The 26,379-nt window shown below is 50.8% G+C and overlaps 2 protein-coding genes across 2 annotated transcripts; both read right to left on the reverse strand.

The window, feature by feature from the left end:
- Positions 1 to 723: 723 nt before the first annotated feature.
- MS4A15 (membrane spanning 4-domains A15) lies at positions 724 to 11,284 on the reverse strand. The gene is made up of 6 exons (XM_004437433.2): positions 11,045 to 11,284; positions 8,195 to 8,317; positions 5,388 to 5,444; positions 3,297 to 3,389; positions 2,836 to 2,949; positions 724 to 1,811 (listed from the first exon to the last, which is right to left on the reverse strand). Exons 1-6 carry the CDS (start codon positions 11,267 to 11,269, stop codon positions 1,695 to 1,697), a joined length of 729 nt encoding a protein of 242 aa, XP_004437490.2. The 5' UTR covers positions 11,270 to 11,284; the 3' UTR covers positions 724 to 1,694.
- Positions 11,285 to 12,187: 903 nt separating this feature from the next.
- Positions 12,188 to 22,645, reverse strand: MS4A18 (membrane spanning 4-domains A18). The gene is given in 6 exon segments (XM_014793135.2): positions 12,188 to 12,199; positions 15,086 to 15,146; positions 18,744 to 18,821; positions 21,661 to 21,830; positions 22,441 to 22,536; positions 22,538 to 22,645. Coding segments are annotated over 6 exon segments (525 nt in total).
- Positions 22,646 to 26,379: the final 3,734 nt, after the last annotated feature.

The following is a 26,379-nucleotide window of genomic DNA, read 5'->3' on the forward strand; positions in this document are numbered from 1 at the left end:
CCAACTCTAGACTTTGTGGTCTTAAACTTTCAGCTCTCAGTCCTCAAGATTCCTCTCTCAATTTTGAAAGCCAAAGCTTGTTGTATGCCCCACCCCAACTCTGCACTTGCAAGACGCTGGGAGCAAGTGGCTCCTTAAAGGGGGCCTTGCTTGCCCCACACTCGTCCCAGCTCTGTGGCTGAATAGCACTTAGCCACCTAGCCAACTACCCCTCTTTGGGAAGACCTCACAGAAGGGGCAATATTAATATAGGGTTTTGAAGGAGGAGCAGGAGTTTGTTAGATGAAGAAGTGGGGGTGCTGAGGAATGCAGTCTTGTCCCAGTCTTTGGGATGAAGAATCAGGAAGAAGGAGGGGAAGGGCTTGGTGGAAGGTACTTGGGTTTGGACTTGGGAGCCATGTACTAAGAGCACAGACTCTCCCGTCACATGGAGCTGGGTTCAAATCCCAGCATTGCCTCTTACTAGCTTGGTGGCCTTGGGCACATGATTTAACCTCTTCAAGCTTCTGGGTCCTCACTTGTAGAGAGGGGATATGAATGCCTGCTTATTTGGGCTCAGGTGGGGACAGAACAAGTGTAAGGATCACTCCACACAGAGCCCAGCACTCAGAGATGCCCTTTTGCTGTGACAATGGGACAGTTACCCAGGTCTTTTGATAAATAAGGGACAACCCTTCGAAGCTCCTGAAGTTAAAAAGAAAAAGTAATTGCAATGAGACCAGCTCAAAATGTAAGCCACGCTGTTTATTTCCCTCTGTGGTGTGGTCGAGACGAGCCACCTGCCAGGGTCTCTGAATATCAGGGGTGTCTCCTTGGCCTGGAGACCCAGCCCAGCTCATGGTAACCTTCAGGGCCAGCCTTGCTCCTCAGGCTGGGGGAGTGGGAGGGGGTGCTGAAAGGCACAGGGGGCACCTGAGCCTCCTGGAGGAGGGGCCACCATCGCTGTGCACCTGTGGGTATTGACCGAGGTGCACTGCGCTGGCTTCTGCTCTCCCCTGCAACCTCCCCAACCCTGGGAGCTGGGAAGGGCCGGAGTCAATACCAACCATTTTACAGATAAGGAAAATGAGCATTTCCGGAGGCAGTGGGGGGACAACACCTGACTTAGACCCAGGACTTCAAAGGAGCCCAGGGGAGCTGGAAGGCCCTTATATGTCATCTAGTTCAACACTTTAGTTTCCAGGTGGGAAAATTGGAGCCCAATGATGTGGCAGCAGATTACAAAGGACAGAGTTGGTCATGGAGCCCAAACACCCAAGGTCAGGCCACTGCCGACTGTGTGGCCTCAGCAATTGGACTCAGTACTCCCTTCTGGAGATTCTGGGCTTTCTGAGCTTAATGACCTTCACAAGGCCTGAGGGTCAGGGTAGCCCTCAAACCCGTCTCTCAGTGGTCCAGGGTTTCCCCAAGTGAGCAGAGAGAAATGCAGAGCAGCACACAGGGGCATATCCAGAGGGGTGACGGGGCCAGGGAGCTGAGGGACACACACCTCTGACATCAACTATCTCTTTTAGGACAGAAACCACTGCAAGAATTGGGTGGGACAGACGTCCCCGGGGAACACCTCACTCGCGTGCCACAATACGTGAGGATTGGGGGGGGCGTGGCAGGCTGCCCTCCATTATCAAGGTCGGGGTGGGGAGAGGCTGGGCCCACAGGGGAAAGGCTGGACTCCAGCGGGCCAGAGTGACCATCTACTCGGACGACTCCTTGGCCATATATGCCACATTGTCATAGGCAGGGGGTGGAGAGGCTGCCGGGCTGGCGATGTTGAAGTCTGTGCTGAAGGCGTTCGGCAGGAAAATGACGGGCTGCAAAGAAAAAGAAAACCCCGTGACGGTCCTAGAGGGCGCTGGCGCAATGAAGGAGGTGCGGCAATAGTGCCCCCTTGTGGGGATTCTGAGAACAGTGCCCTCGTAATGAATTCTGCAAGTCTGAATGGGTGACTCAGAACTGTCACCTGTTCAACTAATGTCAAAAAATATTTACTGGGGCCAACTATGACCCAGGCGTTGGGAGTACAGCAGTAAAGAAAACAGACGAAAGTCCCATTTCTCTAGGAACTAAAGTTCTGGAGTTCTTTCTCTCTGGTCTGCCCCAGCACTGGTTCCGGGCTTGCATATCACTGCACTGGCCCCCTCGCAGCCTCCCTGCCTCCAGCCCCTCCTCTCCGCCCCTCCACCCCTAACAGCGGACAAACCCTCTTGATTTCCCCGAATCCCGCTCTACTCACTCTCCCCTTTGAGCATTTATTTCTCTGCTCAAAGACTTTCGATAGCCTCACCTCCCATCTTGCACGAAGCCACCTCCGAAGCAGCATGCCACGCCACGGCCTGCATTTTCCTGCCAAAGGCAGGCTTTTCTCCAACTGGTTCCCCTGCCACGAATACCCTCCTCCACCCCCCTTCCATCTTCACAGTCCTCCAGTTTTTTGGAAACTAAGCTCAATTTCCACCTGAGTCATGCTGCCCCTTTCTGATGCCCCCTGTCTCCCTCATGGCCCCTGAACTTCTGGAGAAGTCCTACTTATCCCAGTACAGCCCTCTCCTTGGTCCCCTGCATCACTGCTCTGCATCAAGGCTCACAGAGCAGCTAGTCCACTGGTGCTGGCGCCCCCTTAGTGGCCATGAGGAAAATAGTCCTATGTATTTTCCTAAAAAAGCAAAGACTTTTTTGGGTTCCCCATATGTAAGAGCCTGGAGCTCATGGCAGCCCAGTCCCTCCAGATGGCTTCCTAGAGGGAAGACGGGAGGGGCTGGAAGCAGAGAGTCTTCCCAGCCAACAGCCTTCCTCAGAGGCCCAGGTTGGGGGTGGGCATGGGGTGGAAGTTCTCACCTCGTTGGCCTGAGCGTGGGTGGCTTGGCACCCAAAGTGGGTGACGACGACTGCGATGAAGAACTCCAGGATGGTGAAGATAGTAAGCACGGCCAGGTAGCCTCTGCCCACATCCTGGGGATGAAAAACCCACAGTCAAGGTAAGACGGGAATTCTAGAATAGAGGAGGAAAGGGGCCCAGAGTGAAAATAACTTATGCAAGGTCACACAGCCAGTTGGCGGCAGAGCTGGAGCTGGGGCCAGCCCTCCTGCTGCCCGTCCTGTGCCCTCCCGTTTGCTCTACCAGGCTGCCTCCCATCTATCCTTGGGGTAGGGTCAATATACTCATGGGGTCTATTGGGACTGGTAGGCCCCGCTAATGCCCAGGCCTCCTGGTGCTGCAAACTCTCGCCTCCCCCACCTCCTGGATATGGCTCCTCACTCTCCAAGTTTACCCACTCCGTGGAGTGTCTGACACACACCCAGTTAGTGACACCAAAATCCATGAGCAGAATGGCCGTCCCGGCAAAGGCCGCAATGGCGCTGAGGATGTTGGTCCCCAGGCTGCTTCTCACCTGCAGGAGGGAGAGGGAAGGAGGGAAAGGAGCAGAAGGAAGAGGTGAGGAGAAGGAGAAAGGATAAGAGGCAACAGCTATCCCCGCCTGAGCCTCCCACACCCAGCCCTCTGCGGCCTGGGGGCAGTGGCCGCACTGACGCGCGTGCCCGTGTTCTTGTTGACCCCTCTCCTTTCCTGCTATCCTTCCCCAGGACCTCAGGAGAATGGCCTCCTTTACCTTTTGTCATCTTCTCAGAAGCTGCTAGGCAGAGGACCCGATCTCTGTCATGGCCTCTCTGGGTGGAGTTTGTGGCAGGCTCCTTGCTCACCGCTTACTGTGCCCCCATGCCCAGGCTGAGCACCCTGCAGGGGCACCCTGAACCCTGGGGCCGGGTTCGGGGCAGGCCCTCTGCTGTGGACACTCAGGCCTGGCTTAGAGAGGAGTTGGAGTCATTTCCACAAGGTCCCAGCAGAGCAAGGCACTGCAGATCCTGGCAGGCCACTGGGCAGGAGAGAGATGAGGCAGGTGCTGGGAGCCTGAGGTTGGGGTGGGCCGAGCCCTCACCTGGAGCCCCAGGGCTTCAGGGCAAGTGGATCCCCGGGTGGTCCAGGTGACCACTCAGGGGTCACCCTGCCCATGCAGCCAGAACCTGATGCTCTTTTGACCCAGTAGCTGAAGCCTTCTGGGTAAACAGCCCTGGCCTTAAAGGGGGCACCACTCATGGGTGGGTGGGGATTGCAGGACCTGCTCAGGTTCAAAGACCCCTGACTTTCTTTTTTGATGACAGCAAGGAGGTCACTGAGACCAGAGCAGCCTCACAGGAAATCAATTAATTGATTAATTAATCCAACAGACTTCTGTTGAGCACCTGCGGCCCGCCAGGCACTGTCAGAGGAGCTGTGAGCATGGGGGAGAGCATGTCAGGTTCCTGCCCTCCTGGACTTTACAGTCTAGGGGGACATTGGCTTTGGTACTGAGGGCCCCCCGTGGCCAGTCCTGCCCTGCTATAATCCATTCTCCACCCAGGAACCAGACAGCTCTCAAGAATGTAAACAGGCCAACCATTCCCATGCTTAAACCCTCCGTGACTTCCCATTGCCCTTAGGATCAGACCCAAACTCCGCTTCCAGCCCTGAGTCATCTCCCCACCTCTCCCTCCTAGCTCATCTCCTTCCACCCGGCCTCTTGTCTGCTGTAATCCAGCGTCCTGGCCCCTTCTGCAACCTCTATGCCCAGGCTCTTCCCCACGTTATCTCCCGGCCTGGGATGCTGGTCCCCGGGCTCCTCTGTGGTGGCCGCCCTCGGAACAGTGAGCTGCATGACACTTCCTCAGGGCGCACTGAATGTCCGAACTGAGCAGAATCACTCACACTATCCCATGGGATTCCTTTTAGACTTTTCACTCTCTGTAACTATCTTATTTGGTAGTCTGTTTTTTGAATGTCTTACCAGACACCTGAATGTAAGCTCCACGAGGCAAGGACTTGACCCTGCGGGACGTGAAACACTCTCTTGTTCAAGGCCTCTATCTTCTCCCTGGTACCCGCAGAAGGCGCCGGAGCCTTCCACCATCTGGACCTACCACATCTCTCCGTCTAAGTTCTTTCCACTTCCCTTCCCAGACCTTTGCCCTGGCCAAACAGAGCCATACATGGTTTCCGTAGCAACCCTGCCCATGACCCCTCCTTGCCTTCCCATGCTTTTCCCTCTGTAATTCTAAATCCTGCCTGTCCACCAAGGCGCCGCTTAGCTGTCTCCTCTTCCAGGAGGGCTTCTTGCATCTCCTCTTTCTCTGAATGACCATTACCACTTCATCTGTGCACCCTCCTTTCTGCCCTGTAGTGTATTTCGAAAGTGTATCTGGGCCGTCTGGGTGTTGTCCTGTCCTGGCACTCAGCAGGCCCCCCAGGAAATGCTTGTTGAAGGAGCCAAACGAGTGAGCGTATTTGGAGGCAGAGTGGAGTGGAATCTAGCTGTGGCCCCACCTCTGCCCCTGGGTCTCCCATTCAGACTTACCAGGCAGCTGATGTGGTTCTTCTCGGCTGCCACTGAGAGGGACCCAGAGATGATGAACTGTGTGGGGAAGAGGGGATCCCAGTGAGGCTTCGGCTGGGACACTGGGCAGGGCACACCATGCCCGGGCTCTGTCGAGGCCGTGGGTATTAGGGAGACGAGGGTAGCCTCTTGGCTGCCACCTTCTCTGCCTCCTGGCTAGACACTCTGGGATCTCTCTGTCAGGGTGTCCCCTGGTTACCAGGGGCCACTGTCCAGGGAACTAGGGCTGTAGCTTGCAAGATGAATGTGTTCATTTTCATCCTATCATCGGAGCCTCCTAGGGAAGGCTTTGTTCCTTCAAACATTCACTCATCAAACATTCACTGAGCAGCAGGTATGTGCCAACAACACAACAGAGTTGAGCAAGACAGATAAGATCCCTGCTCTCATGGGGCTTCTGTTCTAGCTGGGGAAGACTGACACTTAGCACAAACATCCAGAAGTATGGGTGGTAGTGACAGGAGCTGTAATGATAAGGAATCACTGGGGCTACTTGAGGTTGAATGGTCAGGTAAGGGCTCTGTGAGCTGAGATGCAAAGGAGAGGACACAGGACATGTGAGGATTTGGGGCTGGGGGGAGTGGGAGAGGCTGGCTCAGAAGCTGGCCTCCGAAGATGGCTCCCAATGAACCCCGCATCATGGCGCCCATGTATTCGGCACTTGCCTCGTGTCATGAACCTGGACTGGCCCTGCGAGTGGCTTAGCTGAAAGAATGCAGCGGGAGTGGTGCCAGTTCTGGGCCTAATGCTTAGAAGGCCTGGCAGCTTCCATCTTTGCCCTTGGCTGCCATGTTGGAGAGACCATGGGGACAGACCACATGGAGAGGCCAGTGGGAGTCTGTCGGGGAGAACCTGGGATTACATGGAGACAGACAGGACCAGGAAGGAGCCACTACAGCTGTCCCAGTGGTGTGGACCAGGGTGATGGTAGTGGAGGTGGGGAGATGTGCACAATTCCAAGCTTTGCCTGGGAGGGCGAGCTGACTGGACCTGCTGGTGGTATGGACGTGGAGTGGGCAAGAGAAGAGTCTAGGATGACTTGGGATGTTGTAGCCTCTGGATGGATGGAGGTGCCATTTGCTGAGATGAGGAGATGGGGGATGTAGAGAAACAGGGTAGGGATCAGGAGTTTAATTTTGATACATTAAGAGTTGCCTCTTGGACATCAAGAGGAGATGTCAAGATGGAAGCTAGATTCAGAGTCCAGCTCTCAGGGCTGGAGACAGACACTATGTTTCTTTGACAAAGAAGCTGAGCCCCAGAGAGAGGCAGTGACCTGCCCCGGGTCACACAGAGGAGGCCTGGCTGGGATTACACTCCAGCTGTCTTGCCTCTTTCCTTCTTATCCTATTTTATCCTTCTTTCCTAGGATTTTGGGATTATTCAACTAAGGACTCCTTGGAACATCTGACGAAAGCTATGAACCCTTTCTCTAGAAAAATATGCATAATCCATGTGTACTTTCGGGGGTCCCAGGAGATCAGCCATGTGAAGACCCAGCTGAAGGATTAAATGTTGGAGCTCACACACGCCCTGTCAGGGTCTCCAGATGCTGATGTCCTCCATAATTGAAAAGCAGGGTTTTTGTTCTCCTTCCACCATTTTTGAAATCTTTACCCGGGTATACGTATTTCCGCTCACAGCCTGCCAGGAGGGAGCTCAGAGAAGAAAGTGACACCTTTGTTTCTCCCTGTTGCAATTTCTCCCTTAGATCTTCCTATTTGCCGACATTTCCCCCAACTTTGGGTCACTAAGGACTATTTGAAAGACCAGAGCTTCTCTCTGCAGCATGGCCAGGCGACCATCCTGCTCTAGCTGTGTGTCAGCTCCTTTGGCCTTCCTGGGACCCACTTTTGGAGATTCCGAGCTCTTGCTGGAGGCACGTGGCACAGGGGAAGAAGTCACTGTGCCCTGGGTTTGGGAACCACCACTCACTCGAGGGAGGTCCCTCTCAGGCAAGTCTCTGACTCTCTCTAAACGGGGAATGGTTGCAAGTAATAGCCACCATTTGCTGCAAAATCAAGGGCTGGTGATTGGCTCTCAGCCAATCAAGAGCATTAGCTCTTGATTTCCTCAAAGCAGGACCAGAACTAGGGACCTGATTCTTAGATGGGGAAGCTGAGGCTTGAGACTGGGTGACTTGCCTAAAGGACTTCGTGGTACCACCCAGTGGAGCTGGGATTCAGACTCCACTGGCCTGACCCCAAAGCCTGTGCTTCCCCTGGGGGCTGGGAGGCTCAGGTGCAGACAGCGACGTTATAAACGCTGAAGTGCTGTCTTCCTGTTGGATATTATAACATGCCCTCCCCTGATTCTCCAGCAGAGGTAGGCAGCCAGGTTGGCTGGGGTATGGGCAGAGGAATGGGCTCAGGGGCTTCAGAGCTGGTCAGACTCCCAGGGCACGGAGCTCAATGGTGGGCTGGGACCCATGAGGGGGAACTGATGGGTTTCTGCAGGCCCCGGTCTGGATGCGGGGTGAGGCTTAGGATCCAGGTAACACGGGTGGTTAGTGTCCTTATCCCCTGCCCTCAACCCTTTTACCCCATCTTTTTTGGGAGCCTTCTCTGTGCTAGGCTCTTTGTTGGGAGCTTTTCGTACCTTGGAGTGGAGTCTGGCTCAGGTTTATGATGAGAGTTTGCCGGTAGGAGTTAGATTTAGGCTCAGGACCCCGCCTAGGGGCAGCTGTGCCCAGGAGAATGTGGTCAGGGGTGGGCGCAGAGGGGAGAGGCGAGCCTGGGCACGGCCCCCCAGATGGCCCCGGCACTCACGCAGGCTCCTCCCCAGAAGGGGACACCGCCCTCGATGAAGAGCATCCCCACGTGGCCGCGGCGGACCATGAGCAGCACGCTGCCGAAGCCCAGGTGGATGAGGCCGATGAGGATCTGGACGGTCTGCGGGGAGCGGCGGCGGCTCAGCCAGGCGGGCGGGGCCAGCTCCACAGCGCCCCCTGCCGGCCGCCGAGGAGAGCGCGGCCCGGCCCTGCGCTCTCCCCGCGAACGGTCAGCGACTCGGAAATAAACTCTGGTTCTTTTGAGGAGACATCGTTATAACAGCCATAAAAGACCATTTTAAGAAGGAAAGCCAGTTCCCCACCGCCTGCGGGACCCACCCTTCTCTTTCCCTGTCTCAACGGGTTTGCATCCTGCTTTGTGCTCTGACCTACGCGTCGCGAGCATCGCTGTGTGTTGCTACCTGGTTTTCTTCTCCCTCATTTCAATGACACAGCATTTCCTGCGCTGAATGCCTCACCTTTTCCTTCCTCCTCCCCCTACAGCCTGCACTGAAGAGCACCTTGAGCATCTTTCTCATCTGAGCGTCTATCTCTGAGCCATCCCGGCCGCGTGTTGGACCTGCTTCCCATCCAGCTGAAATCTGGACTTGGGTTTTATTGTTTGTTGTTTTCCTGGCACCCCACTGATCCGTGCCTGGAAGTGGGATGGTTTTTCCCAAGGATGAGGATATGTGTGCTTCTGGTAAATTCTGCCACATTTCTTCCAAATGTTTTTGGTAACAATTGAATTCTAGAAGTGACTGGAAAGGGACATGGGAAGCCCCTAAATTCAACCTCTGCCTGATCCAGGAGCCCTTTCCAGCTCCTGACTTTTAAGTGGACTCTTTCCATGACTAGCTGCTCACCACCCAAACCTGCGTGGTCCATTTATGGGTAGTTCTGACTGTGAACAACTAGAATCATGTTCTGGGGTCATGTGGAACATATATGTCTTTCTAACATGAGTGTCAAGACTTTGGATATTTATAGGCATGACCTCTCGAATCTTCTCCCTTCTGTTCTCTCTTTGGCTGCGTGTCTTTCATCTTCTCAGCTTCCTTATGGGGCGTGGTGTCCCAGCTGCCAATGCCACTTTCCTTCTCGGCAGGTCCTTCTTCTGCCACTAACCACCACCGCTACAGCCATTAGTCCTCACAAAACACCAGCTGCTGGTCACCGAATGCCTGTCTACGCTAAGCAATGTGCTGGGTGTTTTATCATCTCCCTCCTTCCTTTGCTCATTACATTCCAGCCATGTCCACCTTCCATTTCATGCTTGAACAAGCCACACTCATTCCCACCCCAAGGCCATTATCTCATTGAACCCTCACATGATGAGGTAGGTACTATTATCCTAATTTTGGAGATTAGGAAAACAAGTTTCAGAAATGTTAAGTAACTTGTCTGACGTCTCCCAGCTATGAAGTGGCAGGCCAGGTAACTCTAAAGCTGGCAGTCTTCTCCCTGAGTGACATTCCCTAACATCTATCTGTAGTTGCCACTTTTATTCTTTTCAATAATTTGTGTTTGTCTTGTCAAATGCCTCTGGAGGTCATCGGTTCCCAGAGTCTGCTCTGAGGTTTCAGGATTCCAGCAATTGATGACTCCATCTTTGTTCACTATCTCTAGTCCCTTCATGCACCCATGGACTTGGTGCAGCGTTTAGTGTAGAATCCTAAATTCCAGAATGTTCAAGCCAAAGCTCCTTCATGCTACAGAGCAGTGAGGTTGAAAGTAGAACTTTACAGTCAGGTCATCCTCAGGTACAGGATACCACTTACCAGCTGTGTGGCCTTGGGCCAGTGATTTAGCCTTGACAAGCCTCAGTTTCCTAATCTGTCAGAAACTAGGAACTAGGATCCCTGTCTCACAAGGTGGCAATGAGAATGGAAGGAGACAATGCATGCAAATTCCTTGGCACAGGGTGTGCACGTCTCAGGGGGTGCTCAGTAAATGAGAGCTGTCATCATCATCATCATCATCATCATCACCATCACCATCATCATCACCATCCTCACCATCACCACCATGATCATCACTATCACCATCATGATCATCACCATCACCACTATGATCATCACTATCACCATCATGCTCATCACCATCACCATCATCATAACCATCATCATCATCACCACTGCATAAGCTATGTTTTCATCTTCCACTTGGAGAAACTAAGGCCAAGGGACACACTGAAGACACTATACATGTATATATAGATGAATACGTGCATGTAACTATCAATTGTCTAATATTTTATCTCCTTCCAGAGACCAATATCTCCAGGCCATCTGAGATTGGAGAAGATCTTAGAGGCCATCTTCCATGGACTGTCAGCCCAGAGCTGGCCCTGGGCTACCACCTCAACTTCATCTCATCCCCCTCCTTCCTTTGCTCATTACATTCCAGCCATGTCCACCTTCCATTTCACCCTTGAACAAGCTGCACTCATTCCCACCCAAGGCCTTTGCACTTGCTGTTCCTTCTACGTGGTGAGCCCTTGTCCCCAGGTCTTCCCTTGGCTGGCTTCAGCCCAGCATCTAGGTTTTAGCTTCAATGTCATCTCCCCAGAGAGACCTCCCTGTCCACTCCTGCTAGTGTTGCCCCTCCCCCATCCATCATTTTCGACCTCATTACCCTATTTGGAGTTATCTTAGTCATTTGTTAACTGATTTATTCTCTGAGCACTACTGGGGAAGGGTCCTTGTCTGTCTGGTGCAGGACTGAATCCTAAGTATCTATCAACTGCCCCTTCTCCAAGGTGTGCGTGAATGCTCCAGGGCTGGGGCGCTCCCTCCCTGCCCAGCACCTTCGCCTCACAACGGTTGTCCGCAGAAGCTGTTCTTACCCCTAGAGCTTTGGGCTCCCCGGTCAGGAATGTCTCCATGGGCCGCGGGTCCGGCGGCTGAGTGGCCCTCGGCGTCTGCGCCCCCAGCGGTGGCTCCTCGAACTGCATCCTCCCGGGAGGCTGGCACATGGCGGTGGGCAGAAGGGGTGGAGGTGGGCGGAGGCCGCTGGCGTTGCTGGGCGGGATGACGACAAACACCCCGTTGCTGGCGGGAGCAGCGGACATCGTGCTCAGAGAGCCTGGGACACAGAGGCTCGGGGTATAATAACGATACGATGATGGTTACACATTTGCATAGAGCTTTTTAGTATAAACAACATGCCTACCCACCTCTGCTCACTGCAGCCCCTGAGGATGGCACCAAGATCTCTGACCGTCTGTGCGGAAGCTTTACTCAGAGAAGTGAAGGGACATCCGAGGTCAAGGGCCTCTGGGAGAGGCAAGGTCAAGACTTGAATTCTTGTCTCTCTGACACTAGAAGCCATGTTCTTAATGTCTGTGCTGTTACATAAAAGGACCTATAGAAGGAGCATGTATTTAAACCTCCTTTCCCTAGAGAGGGCAAGTGACTTGCTCAAGAACACACAGCTAGTGCGAGGCAGAGCTGAGCCAGCACTTCTCGTGTCCCCCACCGCATGACCGGAACTCACCCTCCATTTCCCGTCCCACAGCCCTGCTGCGCTACTGAGTTTGTGTAAATTATCCCTCAGGGTGATTTCCTGCTGTGAGAGGCTTTCTCTCTGGTTACCCAAGCCATTGCCATTAATGTAGTCGATATGCATGGATTATGGAAAGTTCCTGTGTGGCTGGCCAGAGCACACACTTTGGTGGACCCCCCCCGCCAGCTGTTAGGAGGTGAGTTTACTAGGAAACAGCAGAGTGATGAATCTGCCAGATTATACAGTGAAATTAAAACAGTCATCCTTCTCATCGGCATTAATTGGTGCAGCACGCAGCTCTGGAGATAGAAGCCAGGATTTGAATCCTGGCCCCTCTAGCTACTGTGAGATGTGGGGCAAGACGGCCACCTCCTCCTGCCTCAGTTTCCTGGTAACATGGGAATGATAACACTGGTACCCATCTCATAGGGTTTGGTGTGAGTTAGGTTGAAATAACACACACAAACCTGATAAAAGCCATCCTTTAGGTGTGGATCTAAACAGGGGTCAGACATAGAGTCCATGCCCTTAAGGAGCTTAGAGTCTAGTAGGACGAGCAAGAGAAGTTTGCATTTCAGTCCAACAAACCATTATTGAGCATTTACCGAGCACCAAGCTTGGGAGGGGGATACAAAGATGAAGGAAGCCGGAATGTCTTCCCTCACAGCATCTCAGAGGGAGAGCAGGGCCACTGCTGGAAGAGAGAGGTGGGTGGAGGGAGGGGGAACTGATTCGACCCTGAATGTGGAACTCAGGGATGTCTTCACGGAGGACCTGGACCTACAGCAGGGGTCCTCAGAGGCTCCTCTGCTGTCACCTCTCTCATCCAATGTTCCTCTGCTTTTGTCTTTCTTCTTCAGTCTCTTTCTCCTTCCACACCCATTGGCCTCTTCCCTCCCTGCCAGACATATTTGGGAAGCGTAGACAGTTGCTGAGGTCATTGCTAAAGATTTCCTGGTCTGAGAGTCTAAGAAAATGGGATGAGAGAGTGAGAGGGCAGAGAGATGGCGAGTCCAGGCTGAGGAGGACACACCCGCCCCACGAGTCTTTGCTTCTTCAGTGTGAATAATGACCATTGACGCCCTCACCTCATTCTAAGGGAGAGACAGGCATGGACTATTAGTTGTGCTTAGAGATGAAGAAACAGGTTCAGAGAGGGTGAGGGTGTCTTCCAAGGTCACACAGCACCTCAGTGGAGGAACTGGGATAGATCCTGGACTCCCATCTCTCAGTAGAAGGATGCTGACTTTATGTGATTCATCCACTCCTGGGTTTGAATTCTACTTTGTCAGAGCGAGCGGACCAATGCTTGTACTTCACTCTGTGAAGTAATAGTTCTAAAATGCTTGGTGTTCGCAGATGAGTAAATTAAAAACAAATGGGGACTGAAGAGTTTGCCAACGCTCCACTTCCTCAAGCAAATTCATTTAAAGAAATCATCCATGTTCTCACCATCATCTAGAAAGAATATTTAACACCTGAGAGGGAGGAAGGACATAATTTCAGAACAAAAGGACAGAACCTTTAAATGGAACAAATTTCACTCGGTGAAAACCCCACGGCTCTGACTGTATAGTTGTCATTTCATCAGGGACAGGGGAAGACTGTGCCTGAGATCCATGGCAATTGGTGGCAGGGTCATGAACGTTCTCTGGGGTCCCCAAGGGCCAGCGCCACGGCTGGTTGGCTGGTGGGGCCTGAGCAGCCCCAGAAGGGAGCACACGTGGAATTATAGCATCTCTCCCAGGCAAGTGGTGAGAAACGCACTAAAACCGAGACCTCACCCTCCTTAGGAGAAGAGAAAACACCTACAAAAATAGGCTGTCTGCTGATAGCATGGGTTAAGTGGCAATTGGGGGCATGAAAGTGTCACATAGTCCCTGAGCCTCACCATCTGCTCTCTCTACCCAACCCCCTGCAGCCACCACCAGCACCTTTGCAGCCTGAGGCCAGGGACCACCCCTCTGTCTCATTCCAGAGACCACCTGGCCCATGCCCCTGGCTCTGTGGCAGCTAGAAAGAGAACTCTTTTTTCCTTACTAGCCCATCAGCCAGTGCACCCTGAACACTAATGCATGTGTGCCAGAGAGAGGCAGGTGGAAGAGAGGGAAAGTCATGGTCCCCTGCCTCCAGGTGCTTGCAAGGTACCCACAAGGGGAACAGCTGCCTGTGACAGAGACCCAGGAAACACCTAGACATCAGCAGTAGGCTGAATGAGCAGTGGTAGTGCTGGTCACTCACATGCACTGCCTTTGACAGTTTGTAAAGAGTTACCATCTGGGGGCTGGCCCCGTGGCTTAGTGGTTAAGTTTGGCACACTCCGCTGTGGCAGCCTGGGTTCAGTTCCCAGGTACAGACCTACACCACTCATCAGCGGCCATGTTGTGGCAGTGACCCATACAAAATAGAGGAAGATTGGTACAGACGTTAGTTCAGGGCAAATCTTCCTCAGCAAAAAAAAAAAAAAAAAAAAGAGTCATCATCTGTATGAGAACTACAGATCCTTACAACAGCCCTGTGAGGTAGGTGTTACTCAGCCCATCTTGCAGACCAGTAAACTGAGGGTCAGAAATTGCAGCTTGGTAGAGTGGGACAGGCCCTGGGCCTTGAAGACTGACATATTTGTCAGAGATGGTAAAACAAAAGTTTCAGGGGCCGGCCCGGTGGCGTAGTGGTTGGGTTCACGCACTCTGCTTCAGCAGCCCAGGGTTTGCTGGTTCGGATCCTGGGCACAGACCTACCCACCACTTGTTAAGCCATGCTGTGGTGGCATCCCACATTTAAGGTACAGGAAGATGGGCATGGATGTTAGCCTAGGGCCATCTTCCTCAGCAAAAAGAGGGGGATTGGCAACAGATATTAGCTCAGGGCTAATCTTCCTTACCAAAAAAAAAAAAAAAAACCAACCCAGAAGTTTCAGCTGCCACCAGACACTGGAGTGAGCTATCTCACAGGCAGCCCAGCAGGACTTGCAAAAAGCAGGTGACCGAGAACCTGCTGCGTGACTTTGCACCCTCTTCTGAAGGGTTGAGAGTGGAGATTGAGAGAGGATTTTGGAAGAGGACATTCAGAGTGAGCTGAGCACTGTGTGTGTGTAGGGGAGGAGAATGCATCCCTGTTCACCTTGAGATGAGACAGAAAGGCTTGTGGTAAGGAGACTTGGGGAAATTGATGGGTATCCCCTGCATTTTGGATATGCCAGACTCCTGAGTTGAAGGAGGAGTTGTTGGGGATACCTACAGCAGAGAGACCCCCACACACGGGGAGGTGCCTCCATAGACCCCATGAAACACCTCTGCAGAGAAGTCGGCTTGAACACCGCCCGTCTCAGGGAGGGTGAAACCAGCTCACAAGAGCAGCAGGCAAGTGCAGCCTTCCCTACCTCCTCCATCTCCTCTTTCCCTTTATCCACCCAGGAGAGGGCAGCAACTGCAGTTAGCCAGCTGGGGAGGAGCAGGGGAAGCAGGTGGAGAAGCCAGGGGAGGCCACCAAGTCCCCTTCTTACCTGCGGTGTGCTGGGCTGAGGACCCAGGTGCCCTAAACGAGCTGTGACATAACACAAGACTGGATGCTCCGATGACTAAATAGGGGCTGGCTGTCTCATCTGAGAGCAGCAGAAAAGTCCTTGGAATGCCCCAATGTCACCTTACATCGTAGCTGTGAGTTTTAAAAGGATAATGCCCATCTAGTGCCCAGCACGGTGCCTGACACACAGCAGCCATTCAATGCCTTTTAGCTTCTGTTGTTGTTAACAACCTTATGAGGTAGGTACTGTTACTATTTTGCTCATGAGGAAATCGAGCTCAGAGATGTTAAGTGAGGTGTATGATCTTGGGCCAGTCACTTATTCTTCATGAGCCTCAGTTTCCCTGTCTATGAAGTGGGGCAGAGGGATGGTCCTGGTGGGTCCCTGAAATCCCTTCTAGCCCTCGAACCCTGCTTCTCTAGGACTTGGGGAGATGACCTGTGCTCTTCCTGGGAGCTTTTCTCCAGGACCCTCCTGGGCAGGCAGAGACCCAGCGGCTCTGCACACGCCGTCCAGGAGAGAAGGCTCATGACCTGTCATTTTGAAGATGAGCAAGGTGATTTGCCCAGGGCCACATGGTCAGGATAAGGGATAGAGCTGGGACACAAACCGAGGTCCTCTGACTCTACATCCTGCTGTTTCCCAGCTCCCAGTGGCCCCTCGAATCTAGGGGCCACACTGCTGGGACACAGGGGCTGCACCAGATGGCCTCGGCAAGCCCCAGGACGCTGACTCCACTTGGCTCCCTTGACTGATCCAAGGTCTCCTGGTCCAGCACTAACTCATGAACATCCCTGCCTTTGGCTGAGCCGAGCCTTGTCATAGGCTGAGCCACCCCTAAGCAGCCAGGACTTGTCTCGTGAGCATCTCTGGGCATCATCTTTATTCACAAGGAGCCAGAAGCAGCTTTGTTCATTCACAGTGGACCAGCATGGAGTGGGTCTTACCAGCTGAAGGAGAGAGGCTCTAAGGGGGGTGTCTTGGATGAAATGCACAGGAACACATCCTGGGTGGGGGGAACTGCACATCTGCACCTCTGTGGGGAGGCAGCTTTGCTCAGTGGTTAAGGTCATAGTCCATGGGGTTAGCCTGGGTAGAATCTACGCTATCACCCTGCGAGCTTAATCAGCTGCATGACCTTCGGCAAGTTGCTTAACCTCTCTGGTCTCAGTTTCCCCATCTGTCAAATGGGAGGCTGTGAAGTTGGTGGGACATTAGGTGCTCCAGGCTTCCAAGGCTGTCTACTTCCCCTGTCTACAGCTATGCCTCCTGGCCCCGCCACTTTGTTGCTCAGGCAGGAATTTGCCCCTCTATCTCAGTCTGACCCTGTGGCATTAGGCTGGCAAGAGGCTGTCTGGGATCCTCTGATCCCAGCCCTTCCAGGACAGCCCAGACCTGCCCCACTAGCCTGGAAAGCATGCCGACAGAGGCAAACAAACGATGGAGGAGGGCAGGCCTCCCCGGTCCCCACACCCACTAGGCTGGACCACACCCACCGCCTGGTCCCTCAGCAGGGCTCTACTCTGCTTTGCTACCCACCTCCCAGTGAGGTCCTGGGTGGGGGACAGCCCCTTCCCTTCGCTGGGTCTCCATTTCCCCATCTATAAATGAATGGTCAGCCAATGTTTGCCCCTAAGCCCCTTTCCAGCTCAAAATCCCTGCCAGGTCCTTCTGTTTCCCTTGGAGAAGGGAAAGGGCAGGGCACCTGCGTCTGGGTTGGGGTCACCTTTCTGGCCCCCGTGGGATGGGGGGGGTGAGAGTGGGTGGAGAGGAAGACTCCATTTCCCAGGGAGGATGGTTAGGGTCCTAGGGTGTCTAGGGGATACCTCAGTCGTCTCAGTGGCTGGCTTTGAGGACAGAAGACAGACGCCCCTCCTTTACAACCACCATCTGTGCAGTGGGGCCCGTAGGGCCAGAGCTGGCAGGTCCCCGTCATTGGGAGGCCAGTAGTTCAGACAGCCTTGGGAGCTGTCATGCTGCCAGTTAGTGACAGGTGGGGTAATACCCACCCATGGCAACCTTCTCTGCCCCGTGGTCTCTCCCTCCCTCCTTGCCTGGGATCTGATGCACCCCTGCCCCACTTCCCTCATATGCCCCGGGGGGTGGGTGGCCTGGCCGCTGCTCCTGGAAGGGCCGTGGGTACTCACCGGGCTGCCACTGCCACTGCGCTCGCCGCTGCTCGCTCCCCGCTGCCTCTGGTCTCCTGCAGCTGCCTCTCCTGAGTTCACACATATTCGTGTGAAAGGCTTGCTGTTCGTGTGGGACTTGGAAATCTGCTCTGCTTGTGAGCTGCCACCTCTGGGAAGTTCTCAAGTCCCTCCCAGCTCTGAGGCCTCTACCCATCTGGACAGACTGAGGGGGCCGAGGAAGCTGCTGGTGGAGTCATTGGCCTCTGGCCACAAGAGCCCTGTAGGAGGGTCTAGTTCTTTCCTTCAATCTACAGTAGGGGAAACTGAGGCCCAGAGAAGCAAGTGGGCTGCCAGGGTCCCGCTGTTAGTGTCAGAGCTGGGTGTGGGGTCCACATTGGCCTCTACTCTCCTGAAGCTGTGGATCATGTGGCTGCCTGACTTTCTGCCACCCGAACTTGTCCGATGTTAGATAGGAGGGGCCGGGTGGTTAGTCCACAGCTTTCCAGTGGCAGGGGGCAGAGTGTGTGAGTGTAGGGGTGAGTGTGTGCAGGCGTGAGTGTGACAGCATGTGTGTGAGGGTGTGGACATGTGTGTGAGGGTGTCAGTGAGACAACATGTGTGTGGATGTGAACACATGTGAGGGTATGTGAGCATTGTGTGAATGTGTGTGCACGAGTGTGCACATGTGTGAGCATATGTGTGTGAGTGTGGGTATATGTGTGCATGAGGTGTGTGAGCATGTGTGTGAATGTGGGTGTGAGTGTGTGTCAGTAAGAGAACATGTGTGGGCATAGGAACATGTGTGAGCATGTGAAAACATGCATGAAAAGCATGTGAGTGCGTGAGTGTGAACATGTGTGAACATGCATGAGTGTAGATGTGTGAGTGTGGGTATATGTTTGTGAGATGTGTGAGTGTGTATGTGTAAGTGTGTGAATGTGGTTGTATGTGAGTGTGTGGGGTGTGAATGTGTGTGAGTGTATTTGAGTGTGTCAGCATGTGTGAGTGTGTATGCCCACAGATTGGCATTCAAGTGGCGTATGCACAGAGAATTTGTGCACTGGTGTCTGGATTCAGGTTCTCATCAAAATAGCCCCCAAGGCCTCTCTTCAAAGTCAGGAGATGACACACGACCTGTGGGCTCAAAATGGCATGGAAATGGTCCAGAAGGGCATCGCCTGGGCCAGCCCTCAGCTTAACAAGGGATAGAAAGAACAGTGTGGCAAGTTGATTGCAAAAATGGCCCCAGTTCTATACCCTTCCATGTATCCACATCTCTTGCAGCTGGAGCTGGAGTCTGTTTTCCCAAACCCTTGAATCTGGCCTGCCTTGGGATTTCCTGTGCCCGTAGAATGCAGCAGAAGTGGTCTTGCACCAGTTCTGACCTGAGGCCCCAGGAGACCTTGCCTGCTTCCGTTCTCTCTTGAAAATCTTCAACCACCATGGAACCTGTCCGGGCTAGCCTGCAGGAAGGGGAGACACAGGGAGAAAATCTCAGTCATCCCCGCTGAGGCCCCATACATGTGAGAGAAATGGTGGCCAAGTTTACCTACCTGACCCTCCGCTGAACCCAAACACACGAAGAGTCTGGCCATGCCCACATCAGATCAGGAGACCTGCCCAGCAAAAATAAATGCTACTTGTGATGTGCCAGTTAGGTTTTATAGTTGTTTGTTATGTAATCCTGTTGTTGTGAATGCTACTGAAGCAATCAGTTTCTTTTTGGTGGCCTTTTCATCTCTCACATAAGCAACGCCCTAGGCCAGGGGCTAAACTGGTGTTGGGGAGTCAGGGATAATTCCCCCTCGCTGGTTTTTCCCTTAAGGTTCTTATGTCTGGCCAAATAATTAAAGTGGCAGTTTAGCAGAAGAAAAATAAACAAAGTTTAATAGTGTGTATACATGGGAGAGACCCAGGGAAAGTGAGTAACTCAATAAAACGGCAGAGGTTCTCTTCTTAAATAGACTCGGGTAAAGACAAAGGAAGATGTTGGGGGTGGGGGGTGTCAGCTATGGGAGATTACGAGAAAAGCACAGTAAACAAGAGTAAGGTTACCATGCAGATCTAACGGCTCGCCTTCCGCATTGACAAGTTGCTAGAGTTGAGGTCATCCCCCCCCTTCCCAGTACAGAGAGGGAGGTACCTCAACAAATGGAGATTTCCCCTACAAATGTAAATGTTTGGTAAACAGAACTTTGAGAAGAATGGGCTTAGCAAGGACCCTCCCAGTCTATCGATACCCAGAGTTATCTGTGGTGATGGTTTACCCTGTGGACAGGCATCTTATCTTAAATTCTTTTAGGTAGTTTGGGGGAAGGTCAAATGTCCTTCATGATTCTTCTGAGCCTTTGTTGTCTTCAACTCGAAATAATCCACATACCAGAGTGGCGCATCTTAGGGCTACCTGCCCTGAACTCCATCACTAGCTGTGCCGACCCTTTAAGAAATAGGAACAGCAGGAAGAATGGAAGTGTCCAGACTCTGAGCCCAGCACTAAGCACCCACTGTTTGGTGCTATGTTATCCCAGCTGCCTCTGGGTGTCCTGCCCATCTCTAAATCTCCAGCTCCTCGCAGAGTGCTGACTGTGTTGAATGGGTGAATGCATATAGGTTGAGCTCATGCTAGGAGCTGGCCAGGTGTCCAGTGGGGTGCATGACAGATCTGGTTTCTGACTCACAAATGGAATCGAATTGAGCTTTGCAAGGTACCAAATGAAACCAGAAGATGCAGGAAAGAGGGAGGAACCTCCTTGGAAAGAATAGGAAATCACAAAACATCAGAGCTAGAAGGAACTTAAGAGAGCAGCTGGCTAGACCTTCTCCTAAAGATGAGGCAGTGGAGGCCCAGGGAGGGGAAGGAGTATGCTTGAGGCCACACAGCAAATCCATCTGGCCCTGAAACCTATGTGGGGGATCACAACTGGCCAACCCAAAATGTGTCTCTTTGGCTTGATTATTTTTAAGGACAAAAGACACTGAAAGAAAGTTTGACCATCCTCCTAACTGCCGAAAAGAATGTAAGATAGAAGGCCTGTCTCCAGGACAGGCCATCACTGTAAATAAGTCTGGACATGATAGACTGGGAAGATCCTTACTAAGCCCATTTTTATGAAAGGTCTCTCTCTCAGGTCACATTGTCTATATATGGCCAAACAAACATTTGTTTCTCAAACATTTGCTTTTCCAACTCTGTGTAAATTGCCTCCCTCCCCTTTGAAGTCCCAAACCACTACTCCCAATGTCCTCTTTTGTCTTCAGCTGAAGATGCTATTTAAAGTATTGGCTTCTGCCATTTTGGCGAGTTACTCAGTTTTCCTGGGTTTCTCCCATGTATACATGTTATTAAACTATATTTGATTTTCTCCTATTATTCTGTCTCATGTCAATTTAATTCTTAGACCAGCCAGAAGGACCTAGAGGGTAGAGGATTAGTTCTTCCTCCCCTATGCCTGGATGGACTGACTTATGGCTGAGGGGGGAGGAATAATATCCTCTACCCACTGGGTCCTTTCTGTGGGGCTACAAATTAAATTGACATGAGACCAAATAGCAGAAGAAAATCAAACAAAGTTTCATAACATGTATACATGGGAGAAACTCAGAAAATAGAAACTGAGCAACTTGTCATTCTGACCAAGCTGTTCCTTAAGTATATTCAGCTAAAGGTGAGGAGGGTGTTGGGGGTTGGTGGTTTGGGATTTTAGAGGGGAAGAAGACAATTCACATGGAGATGGAAATGCAAATGTTTGTCAGACAACTCTTTACAGGGCCACCTCTAGAAAATGTGGCTGGAGAGACAGAATTTTTGATAAGGAGGGTTTGTTAGTGCCTTTCTTATGGCAACATCTATTTTACATTCTATGACAGCCATCATGTGGTAGTGGCTCCTTCCTGGAACAGGTCTTCTATGTTAAATTCTTTAGGCAGTTAGTGGGGGAGGTCAAACGTCCGTCAGAGAAAATAATCAAGGTAAAGAGACATATTTTGAGGTGGCCAATTTTGATCCCACACATGGCCAATGGTGGGTTCAATGAAACTTTTGCTGACCTCTGCCCCTGATAGCTGGACAGGAGAGATTTTATCAATTTTACACCCTCCCCCAAAGACCAAGGATCTGACTGGGGAGTGGGAGGAAGGCAAGGAAGGGGCTGGCCTCTGTGGGGTCATCCTGGGTCCAGCCTCCAGGGACTGCTACTTACCCTTGTGTTCTTTACCCTCTATATCCATTCCCTTCCTCAGACAAGTGCACTCGACTTGGGCTTATGAAGTGACCCAAATTGGAGAGAAAAAGAAACTACTAACGTTCTGACCTCCTCGTGTATGAATTTCTTGGGATCAAATGTAGGAGATGATCCAAATGACATGTTCCACTGTGACTGGTTTGAGGTATGCATTGGCCCAGGGATAAGTTTTGGAGGATTCTGAGGGTCCTCAAGCATAGTCTGGAGATCCGTAGTGTGGGGGATCAGAAGTGGCCACCCCAAAATGTGTCTCTTTGGTATGAGGATTATTACTTTTAAAAACTGCAGACATGGGAGAAGCTCTAAAAAGTAGAATATACCCTTTGTAAGATACATTTACATTTGTAAGGGAAATCTCTACTTGTAAAGGTCTCTCTCGCTCTGTACCAGGAAGAAGGGAGGATAACCTTATCTCTAGAAACTCTTACCAATACAGAAGTTGAGGGCTTAAATCTGCATAATAACCTTACTCTTGTTTACTGTGCTTTTCTGGTAATCTCCTATGGCTGACTCCCCCCACCCCCAACATCCTCCTTTGTGTTTAGCTGAAGATGGTATTTAAGATGAGAGCCCCCACCGTTTTGGCAAGTTACCCAGTTTTTCCTGGGTCTCTCCCATGTATACATGTTATAAAAGTTTGTTTGATTTTCTCCTGTTATTCTGTCTCATGTCAATTCAATTCATATCCCAGCCAGAAGGACCCAGAGGTTAGAGGATTTGTCTTCCTCCTCTACAGTAGTTCCCAGTGAGTTCTGGATACTCTGGGTCGGGGCTGCAAACTGTCCATTCCTACTGGCTACTGGAGCACAGTGGGTTGACTCTGAGCATTTTTCACTCCCACTGGATTCTGGATGAGTGGGTTCTGTAAATTCACTCTTCCTGTATCACCCTTTGTCACTCTTGATGAAGTTGAATAAGTGGTCATCCCCAAAGGTTGCCTTCCCAAGGCTTCCAGAAGCCACAGAGTTCCTGGGCTGGATGACACGGACATTACCTGGGTCAGTAATGCCAGGCACACAGTTGGGTCCAATCTCCTGCTCGGTCATGGTGTTACAACTGTTACAAAACACTTAAGAAGGTGCATTTTCTCTCCTCTGATAAAATGAACAATGCAGCTTACCCCATTCTTTAGTTTCATATTCATTAAGATAAAAATCACCTACCATGATATTATACAATATAAACTTCTTGTTTTCCTTGTATTCTATGTTCTTGGGACATGCTGTTTTCTTTTTATGAGTTTAGATTTGCAAGACTAGGTTTCCTGAGGCTACTTAGCTCCTTGTAGATACTTTGTAGATACGATCTGGGTAGTGGCTTTGTTCAGGGCCCTGAGATTGATACTTCAATCTGCCTGCCTTGAGTTTTCTGAGAGAGCAGAGGATACCTCTCCATCCTGCCTCCTGCCCTGGGCACAGCTGGTTGGCCTGGGGATGGACAACTGTCCCCAACTGGGCTGATAGTTTTCCTGGGAATTTGGGATTGGACCCAAGGACAGTTGTGGGATGGGAGGCTATGCAGAGCAACCCGTGATAGTGCATCTGAGATTCAAATTTATTTTTTTCTGACTGCTATCTTCATTTCACTATGTTTTCATTTCTCAGAAAGAACGCTTTATCTACCAGCTGACATACGAATGGCGGAATGTTCGGCAGGGTAAACCGAGACCCTGGCAGGCAGTGTGGGCCACTTCTTCCTTGGACTTTGAGCTCATTCCTTGCTTTCTCGAAGGCAGCAGGTCTTCCATTGGGGTGGTTTACAGTAATGATTACAGCAGCCATGGGTGTTTATGCCTCGTAGCCCTGTAGATATCAGGCAATTCCTCCAGCAATCCATTATTGCTACGACTAACCATTTTGCAGATGAAGTAACTGTTAACCTAAAAATAAAGAGCCAAAATGAGAGGCAGAGAGGCATTTAATTTGAGATCAAAGAATTGCAATTTGGGGTACACAGATTCGGGTAGCAACTCAAATACTGTCCTGCTAGGGAGTAAGAGTCAGGAGATTTTAAAGGCAAAGGAGGGAGATTTGCATTACAAAGAATGTTAATTGGGGTTGGAAGCAGAAAACTAATCTTGGCTAAACATAATTGATTTCTAAGGCTAGAGGAGGCAAAAGTCCATCACTGTGAGGAGCTACATGTTTCTTGCAGGTTCTCAAAATATTTGTGTCTTGACCCAGTACAAAAGTTCATGTTCTGCCCGATGATGACTTGCATAAGACCCATTTCCTTAATGGCTTACAATTAAAAGCTTTTTTTTTTTTTTTTTTTTTGCTGAGGAAGATTGGCTCTGAGCTAACATCTGTGCCCATCTTTGTCTATTTTGTACGTGGGATGCCACCACAGCGTGGCTTGTTGGGCGGTGTGTCGGTCCACACCCAGGATTCAAATCTGCGACTGATGAAGTGGAACGCATGAACTTAACCACTATGCCACCAGGCTGGCCCCCAAAAGCCATTTTAAAGCCCTTAGACATAAGTGATCCCATTTTGTTTCACATTTCACATAACTGAGGCTAAGAGAGGTCAAGTAACTTGATCACAGTCGCACAGCTAGGAAATGCTGAAGCTGAGATTTGAACCCAGGTCTGTCCACCTTCAATTTTCATAATGAATACTGTGCTAAATGTTATACTCTGCTTCATGATATAAAAAAAATGGATTATTTCTGTCTTCTTTTTTCAGAGCACCCTTCCTTCTTACACGTGTGAAAAACAATACCACAATAGACTTGGCAATTGGCACGGGCAGCTGAGTCCTGTGATGGACACTCCTGAGACCCCTTCTGTTCCACCTACTGTCAAGAACAAAGGGAGGTGGTTCTGTCAGGAGCCTTTGTATCAGTTCTAGATTGAGGTCCTAAATAAACCTGATCACAAGGTACCTACAGCTGGACTTAGTGGGGGTGGTCGGGGGTGGGGTGAGCCAGAAGATGCCCTGCAGGGTTTCCAGCATTCTATCTTAAGATTGCTGTGTCCATGCAGAGATATGAGCTGGTTTTGAGAACCTGTCTTGACTTTTCAGTTGCCTCCCAGTTGGCCAAACTCTGCATTTCCAAGGTTAGGTTGCTGCAAGCTCTATCTGGCTGGAGTACACTAGTCTATCCCAAATGCTTTTATAAAAAGGCACTAGGTGGACCCCTGACACATTGCTGCTCCCCGGAGACAGTTCCAGGGCCTGTCGAGGTCCCATGTCTCTCTTGGTGTGATCCAGTCTCCGTCAGAGTCATGCAGAGGAAATCGTAGAAGTCTTATCTCATAGTCCTGGGGAGCCTTTGAAATCTTCCTCAGATTCTGTGGGCCTCTGAAATGTGGTCTAGAAATTCCTGGTGGAGGAAGAAAAATTCCATTTCTTTTTGAAGCCCCAGAGTCCTTTTTGCAAGTTCATTTAAGAGTCAAACAATGATTAATTCTCTGGTTTCCAAGTCGAGTTCATTTGCTCCTCAGAATATTTAAGGCCTTGGTCAGGATGGGATTCCACGGGAACTTCTTCCAAAGTCTTTCTTTGAGAAATTGAGAGATCCAGAAGTGGGTCCTTAAGGTCTTATAAACCAATAAATTACACTTAGTAAGCAATTAACATGTATTTATTGAGTGTCTGTTGTAGGTGAGATGGTCTGCTGGATGCTGGCGTACAAAGCTCTCTAGAAGTTTACAATGAGTTGGCAAGACAAAATATAACCATCGTTGGATAATCGTAGTACAAGTTATAGCTGAGGACGGACAGATAGCCAGACCACCCATGATGAAGTAGTTGGGAGACGTGTCAAAGAGGTGGGCTGGTCCCTGGAGGTTTGTGAGTGGTGGGACATTGAATTGGATATTCAGCTTAGATTGGACATTGAAAGGAGGGTCAGATTAAAGCTGTAAAAAAAGACACAGTGTATTCCAGAAGAGTGCAAACAGAGGTGTGGGTGAATGTTGAAGGGTAGCAGAATATGCCACTCTAAAATATGCCTCTTTGACATAATAATTATTTTGAGCTGATCATTTGAGAAACAGCAGACACAGGAAAATCTCTGAAAACAGAATAGAAGTTATCCTTTAGTAAGGGAAGTTTACATTTATAAAGAAAATCTCCATTTGTACGGATATCTCCCTCTCTGTATCAGGAAGGGAAGGATGAACAAATCACAAGAAACTCTTATCAGTGGAGACAGCAGGGCCTTACATCTGTGTAACAAATCTTACAAACTTTACTCTTGTTTACTGCACTTTTCCTTGTCACCTCCCCATTACTGGCTTCCTCACATCTTCCTCTCTTTTTTCTTTAGCTGAAGATGGTATTTAAGACTGAATTCTAAGAGAGTTACTCATTTTCCCTGGGTATCTCCCATGGATACATGTGGTATATTTGTTAATAAACTTTTGTTTGTCTTTCACTTGCTAATCTGTCTTTTGTTACAGGGGCCCCAGCTGAGAACTTAGAAGGGTAGAGGAAAATTACTTTTTCCTCCCCTATAATGTCCACATCTAACTCATTCTTTTTTAAAATTATTTTATTTTATTTTTTTGAGGAAGATTGGCCCTGACCTAACATCTGTTGCCAATCTTCCTTCTTTTTTCAGTTCTTTTTTCTCCCCGCAGCCCCAGTAGATAGTTGTATGTAATAGTTGTATATCCTTCTAGTTGCTCTATGTGGGATGCCACCCCAGCATGGCTTGATGAGCGGTGCATAGGTCTGCACCTGGGATCAAACTGGTGAACCCCAGGCTGCGGAAGCGGAGCACACGAACTTAACCTCTGTGCCACTGGGCCGGCCCCTAACTCATTTTTCAA

This window comes from Ceratotherium simum, chromosome 34, assembly GCF_057802395.1.
Source record: "Ceratotherium simum simum isolate JZ-2026a chromosome 34, ASM5780239v1, whole genome shotgun sequence".
In the NCBI taxonomy this organism is placed as follows: Eukaryota; Metazoa; Chordata; class Mammalia; order Perissodactyla; family Rhinocerotidae; genus Ceratotherium; species Ceratotherium simum.

What these genes read in the sequence shown, in the direction of transcription:
- MS4A15 (XM_004437433.2), bottom strand. Translation starts at nt 11,269, where the DNA reads ATGTCCGCTGCTCCCGCCAGCAACGGGGTGTTTGTCGTCATCCCGCCC. An exon ending in CCTTCTGGGGAGGAGCCTGC is followed by an intron (nt 5,445 to 8,194) that starts GTGAGTGCCGGG and finishes TTCCCCACACAG; the next exon opens with TTCATCATCTCTGGGTCCCT. An exon ending in ATTTTGGTGTCACTAACTGG is followed by an intron (nt 2,950 to 3,296) that starts GTGTGTGTCAGA and finishes TTTCATCCCCAG; the next exon opens with GATGTGGGCAGAGGCTACCT.